This window comes from Ostrea edulis, chromosome 5, assembly GCF_947568905.1.
Source record: "Ostrea edulis chromosome 5, xbOstEdul1.1, whole genome shotgun sequence".
Taxonomy (NCBI): Eukaryota; Metazoa; Mollusca; class Bivalvia; order Ostreida; family Ostreidae; genus Ostrea; species Ostrea edulis.
Genome location: NC_079168.1, coordinates 72511994 through 72518918, shown reverse-complemented (window position 1 = coordinate 72518918; position 6925 = coordinate 72511994). Strand labels below are relative to the sequence as shown.

At 33.6% G+C, this 6925-nt stretch overlaps 2 protein-coding genes across 2 annotated transcripts; one reads left to right on the top strand and one right to left on the bottom strand.

Moving 5' to 3' along the window:
* The first annotated feature begins 999 nt into the window (after window positions 1–999).
* LOC125677511 (uncharacterized) lies at window positions 1000–4837 on the top strand. The gene is made up of 2 exons (XM_048915612.2): window positions 1000–1297; window positions 2122–4837. The coding sequence occupies exon 2, from the start codon at window positions 2282–2284 to the stop codon at window positions 3224–3226; it is 945 nt and encodes a 314-aa protein (XP_048771569.2). The 5' UTR covers window positions 1000–1297; window positions 2122–2281; the 3' UTR covers window positions 3227–4837.
* Window positions 4168–6600, bottom strand: LOC130054751 (uncharacterized). Its single transcript, XM_056165452.1, has 5 exons — window positions 6180–6600; window positions 5807–5908; window positions 5527–5641; window positions 5192–5440; window positions 4168–4875 (listed from the first exon to the last, which is right to left on the bottom strand). The coding sequence occupies exons 3-5, from the start codon at window positions 5552–5554 to the stop codon at window positions 4583–4585; spliced, it is 570 nt and encodes a 189-aa protein (XP_056021427.1). The 5' UTR covers window positions 5555–5641; window positions 5807–5908; window positions 6180–6600; the 3' UTR covers window positions 4168–4582.
* Between the last annotated feature and the right edge of the window lie 325 nt (window positions 6601–6925).

The following is a 6925-nucleotide window of genomic DNA, read 5'->3' as shown; positions in this document are numbered from 1 at the left end:
GTTGAGGTATAAGCATGTTTAATCCAAGTATTAACGTGTTACCTGAGTGATACATCCGGAGAAATTGTATGTTGATGTCTGTATGCAACATGGTTTTTCTGTCTGCTCGTTTCCGGTTTAGCACGCGACTGATGTGTAGTCGATAAATTTATTGTTAAATATTGATGATTTGGTGTCGGTAATACTTGAATCAACATTGTGTATTGTTGAAACAATAGCCGCGTTTCGAGTTCCTCCGGAACACAGGTTTTATTCTGTGTTTAGTCACGCCGCTTCAAAAATGTTCAGCAGGGGTTCTTCCGGTTTAATACGCTTAGATATGCTATGACAGAGATATGAACTTTTTCGGTTTACAAGTGCCAGATCTGAAGAAATATCTGCAAGACAGGGGTATATCGTGTAGTTTAAGCAGAAAAATAGATCTCGTTCGCTTGTGTGAACTTGCTGAGGAACTGAATCTTGAGGTAACTTACATTAATCAACAAATTGTCGTTAATGAAATGATCACCATTTTTAATCAAGAAAGTAAAGGAAATGTATTATTAATTGCATGCAGGAACATGTAAATGCAGAGGAGGAGTATGGTGTATTTGACGAAAGACGCAGGACGGTGTTTGTGGGAGAGGCGAAGGTCGTATTAGACCCTGTGAATACTGTTTCCAATTGGTAAATAATTATCAGCATTTGTGTATGATAATTGATTTAACCGAATCTGATTATTTCTTCATTAAATCGCTCTGAAAAGAAACCAAATTATGTATAGTTTTCCACAACTACTTTACATATTTTAAATATTTCATGTCATGAGCCACGATGTATAGGTCCCTGCATGTATATTTCTTAATTAATCTTCAATCTATCTGGGTAAAATTAATTGGACTGATCCTTGTCCAACTTCAAAGGTTACAAAGCATTAACATTGTCAACTCAATTATATGAAAAAGAATTGCATATATATATATATATATATATATATATATATATAACACTTTTTCAGGAGTAAAGATTTATCAAATATACCAGATATTGAGTCCTGTGATGTCTTGGTCTATTTTATGCGTTGGTGTGGGTGGAACCATGAGCGCCTTGCAAATTACAAGCAGGATAATGGATATCGTCTGCATATGGCATGTCATATTGATGATGTAAAGGCTGCCTACCACACCCACCCAGGATATCTATATTTGAAATCAACATGCATGCCAGAGACGAGACAGAATGCCCAACCATATGAAGTGTGGGTGCTGGTCAACAAGACGTCAGGAGAAGTTATGTCTGGTGGATGTACTTGTGTAGCGTAAGTAATAACATGAACATTGTATAAGCTTTTATTTATTTATTATGATTATCAATTTATATTCATCCAAAACTCATCTCATTCATTTATATCATATTCATATATATCATTCATTCATCATGATAAGCTCGTCCGAGGAAACAGTCATCTTCATCACTACTGCTGTTTGTGGGAAATGAGAGAAGTGCATACAGTGACTTTTTAAAATTTGAATAAGTCATTTTTGTGCTTTGATCACTGCCCCAATTTATAACACTGTACAAAGGCATAGGTGACTGTGAGTGAGGTATATTCATTGCAATATATTATTTCAGTACACAGGTAACAACAATAATAGATATGAAACATTATAAATATATTGGAATTCAAAGTAACACAGTTGTACATTTTTGAAACAAGAAATGTATTACTAATCGATCACATTATAAGTGATGAATCTGCAGAAAGATTTCAACGAAATGAAACAATTCAATTTGCCATTGGTATACTGTGTTAGCTTATCATTGTGGTGAACTCAAAATATAAACTGAACATCCATATTTGTTATGATAAATTTGCATTGTAAACGAAAACTCAGAAATAATACCACTGGTACATAATTCATGCAATGAGAAAATTCAAATTTTCAATATTTTGAGTTTCTTGAATTCATCGTTGAAACTTCATATATAGTCATACTTCATATCATCTATCAAATTATTGACTCGTAATTCATTAAGTCATCCATATTTGTCATATTTTATTAAATTTTGTCATGTAAAAATAAAGATATTAATCTTTGAACATGTATAAATTAAGTTGCTGACATTGTACTTTTCTTCCAGAGATAATGGAACTTGCAAGCATTGTGTTGCACTCCTGTTTTCTCTGTCCAGTTTTTGTGAATGACACAGGGACAGGGGAACTCAAGTAGGTACAGACGTACAATGTCAGTGGGATAAGCCCAGAAAAAAGTGCAACCCCAAGAAGATCAAGGATATTGACATGAGGATAGACCAGACAAGTCCGATGCCAGCTGCCGCAACTTCTGTTGTGTATGACCCAAGAGTGCCTGTACAAGAACCCCGGGGAAACCTTGAAAAGGAGTTCTATGAACTTTGCAAAGGCACAGGGGCTCTGCTTCTGCAGACCCTTTATGACAAAAGTTATGAAAGTGATGATGATTTCTCATTACCTACAATGACAGAAGTTTGTAAAGATATGAAGGGTCCATTTGATATAAGTTCAGTTAATGCAAATTTGAGGAAAATTTTTGATGTTCAAACAATTTCTCATATTGAAGATGTAACTAAAGGGCAATGTGAAAATCAAGAATGGTTTGATCATAGAGTTGGTAGAATTACTGCTTCAAATTTTGGATCCATTTTGTATTTTAGATTTACAGACAAGGAAGAAAATTATATTTCAAAATCAATTATGGGCAAAACTTCAAGGTCATGTGTACCTTCACTGTCATTTGGAAAATTACATGAACCTGTTGCTAGACAACTCTATTTTGATAAGTACAAAAAGGAACATAAGCAAGCAGAGATAAAGCTCTGTGGTTTATTCATAGATTCCACCAATCCATATCTGGGGGCTTCTCCAGATGGTTTGATTAGTTGCAAATGTTGTGGTGAAGGTCTTTTAGAAATTATATGTTCCTTTACTCATCAACACAAATTGCCTAAAGAAGCTTGCATGGACAATCACTATCATGTTACTCTTGATGAAAATGAAAATGTACGACTAAAAATTGACACTTCATGGTATATTCAGATTCAAGGGCAAATGGGTGTATGTCGCAAACAGTGGTGTGATTTTGTATTCTATACAAAGAAAGGCTTTATTGTTGATCGCATATATTACGATGAACAGATTTTCAAGACTATTGTTGAAAAGTCACAACTGTTTTTTATGCAGTACATATTCAAAGCACTCAAACAGTAATGCAGAGTACTCCATTAGCCCATACAAGAATTTTGAATGCAGTATATAATTTATCAACACAATAATTTGTTTTCAAGTTCAAAAAACCTTTAATATTTGGATCCTTGCTATTTTTCAAACAGCTAAAAAATGTATTACTTGGTAAAGACAATAAGAAACTTAATGACTGCATTTTAATTCTGATATGGTAGTTCACCAAAAATTAAATTTGTTCTATTAAATCCTACTATCTTTGAAGTGGCAGTGTATATTTGAATACCAAGATGATTCCACAGAAATATGACCTTTATACACTGTAAGAAAACATGTTCTATAGTTTCACTTTCATAGTTACAAAAATACTACATATCGTTATCAAATATTATTGTTTTTTCAAATAACATTTGACTGGGATAATTCTATGTAATATTATATAGTGTACCAATTGGACTCTGGAATTACTATATACCTTAAAAAACTAATTTTAAAAATGTCATATACATTCACTTCCTGATAATAGTATGTTGTTTGAAGAATTTTTACAAAGATGAATACCTTTTGACATTTTTATGTTCTTTTAACACCTTTTTCTTACCCAGAGTTAATAAACAGACATTGAGGTTAAAAATATTTGCTTTGTTGTCAAATTGTTATTGTGGGTTTTTTCTTCTCTAAATTATACAAGATGTGAAAAGCGAATGAATATTTTAGTACGAGTTTTATTCATAAAAAGGTTTTTAAATTGTCAAAATAAATACACAAGATGTTTGAACAGAATTGAGAGTTTGATTATGTGTGTTCACTTTTTGAGGAGGGGCTTTTGAAGGTTACAAAGAAAGGCACAAACAACCAACATTTGATCAGCAAGAGGTTTGATATTTAGAGGCATAACATTCGACAACATATGAAAAGTTTTCAATCTTCCAATAGCCCTTTCAACATGAATACCGAATCTAGCAATATTTTTCGTTTTCAAGATCTCTGAAGGAGACAAATGCTTTCCTTTACCCCATGAGCATTTCCTTGTAAAAGGGGGGATAACCAACGTTGATCTGCATTTAAGTAAAAGGTCCCTAATAACAAACCCCCTGTCAGCCATAATCTCATCACCTGGTCGTATGTTATCAAGGAAACCACTCTCTTTCGGAATAAATCTATCGGAAACATTACCTCCCCACATGTTCGACACAAATGTGAACGCACCTGAAGGTGACATCCCGACAAGTGCTTTATAAGTATTGTGGTGCTTATAAGAGCTATATGTTTGAGACTGCGCAGTTGGATTCCTTGGTTTTCTAATAAAAAATTCAGTACAATCAATAATGCAAACAACATTTGGAAACTTTGCACGAAAAGATGCAGGCATGAATTTCTTAATTACATTCCTTGAAGCCATTTCAATAGAGGTGTGAATATGATGTACATGAAATTAATCCAGGTAGCAAATACTTGTGATACTCTGGAGCTAGACACGCCAAACAAATCTGCAATGACGAATGTTGATAGGGCCAGACGTAGTCGCACCAAGGTGAGTAGGAACTCATGAAACCTTGTCAGCTTTCTTTTGGGTCCTGACTTTGGGTGTAGACTATCACTCTGGTAATTGGGCTTTGCTGCACTCCCTTGTCCTGACCAGTATTTTAGGACTGGTGATGCTTTGTCCAAGATGCCTTTTTAACAAAATTAATAAATCAGCAGATATCCAACTATAAACCAAGAAATGTTTTTCATAAACCTGAATATAAGATGAAATAATTTTATGGTTTCATAAAGATATATGTTGTAAAATAACCAATTATATGTTATCTATTAGCTTGCAGAAAAGTCCAAATATTCCTTGTATCCAGGCCATTTTCCTGTTTGAATAATGTGCTTTTTTATGTTTGCTAGATATCAATATGTGCTTTTTTATGTTTGCTAGATATCAATATAAGAGTGCATATATAAATTTTTGTATCGTGTTCTAAATTTTACAGGATATCATACCAAATAAACCACCAAGGCTTTGTTTTGACGGCAGTCCAGTATACTTTTGGACACTTTTATCATTCTTTGTAACTTTCGTTACAAAGAGCTCTCGCATAAGCTGATCTGGATTATCCAGTCTTTTTCCCTTCTTCTCCAGTCGATCAATATCTGCACTGGTCATGGATGTCTGTATCCCTATCTCTCTTGTCTGAACATCGTCAACCCTGTGAGTGCCAGTGTAGCAGTGTTCCACTTCAACATATGTGTCTGATAAATGAAATTTGCAATTTTTTAAATAGTTTAATAATTTTAATATTTTCAATTATGAAAAAGTCAAAGAAACAAATTCTCACCTGTACTTGGGTATGAAATTATGTTCATAGCTGAATTGTCAGTCACTTCTACTTCTTTGGTTACTGGCCAGCACCCATTAAGTTCATCACCAGTGGAATAGCAGATTTCATCAATCTAGGTGTGTATTGATAGACATGACATAAAACATATGCATATACACATGAACAATGCTACTTAAATTTGTTGTAAAATGTATGAATATGAACATTCTTATTTATTGTAAGATTTTAATCATTCAGGATTGTTACGTGGTTGTCATCTATTACATTAAAAACATACATTCACTGATTCACAAATCGCTGAGGCTTCTGTTGAGATTTGTATCTGTGGTTCAGGAACTTTGCTCTGCTCTCTTTTTGTTATTGATGTTGTTGAGCGAATCTGAAAATATCTCAAATTGTGAATATCTAATGAACAAAAAAGTTGCTTGCATAAGTGGTTACAATTGTTTAACTTGCAACTGCTCTTACAAATTTGCAAGCTTCAGTGTGGAAATGGGATTGATATTCACATCACAATAGGTATTTATAAAAATACATTTTTCAATGAAATATATACTGAAAAAAATGAAATGATGTCTCACTTAAGTTATGGCCACATACTGTATAAATAATATGTTTTAACAAATCATATGAAGTGCATGTTTACATACCTTCTGACTATCTTTGAAGTTGTTGTATGCAAACAACTCTGGAAAAGGATGCTTTTCTGTTGGTTTCTCATCAACAAAATGTAGAGAACATACTCGGTGATTTCTTTTGGGCTCGTAATTTTTCCTTCTCAGTAGTTCCAACCACCGTTTTCTGTGCGAGGATGCTTTTTTTTAGTTGGAAAAGGATGAAATCTCACATTGGCCATGTATCCGTACCGTCCCCTCTTTCTTTCATCCGAATTACAGCCCTCGGCGACGCAAAAATACGAGCGACTACCAAAATTTGTGACAGACGACATTGTTTCTAATGTAAATAATAATAACCGGAAGTACCCCTGCTGAACATTTTATGTATATCACGTGACCGTCGTGACTAAATGCGAAAATTCTCGGGAGTTCCGGATGAACTCGGAACATGCCTATTGAGTGAAAGCCGTTTAGTTTTTAGAGCATTGATTTTTTTTTTTTTTTTTAATTGTAAACTCATTTTATTTTATGTTACTTATTATGAATGGGAAAATGATGTAAATGATAAATTTATCAGTTATTGATAATATTTCTTTATATCATCCGATAGATGGCGTTCAAGCAATTTTTAAAAAATCACGTATCGTGATTTAGTCACATGATCGATATTTCCCGCAGATTTGACGTCAGATACTTACTTTTGCCTCTGGTCTTATTGAGCGTAGTTGGTACGTTTGGTTGTTCCAAATTATTATTATTAAAAAATTATTTATTTTATC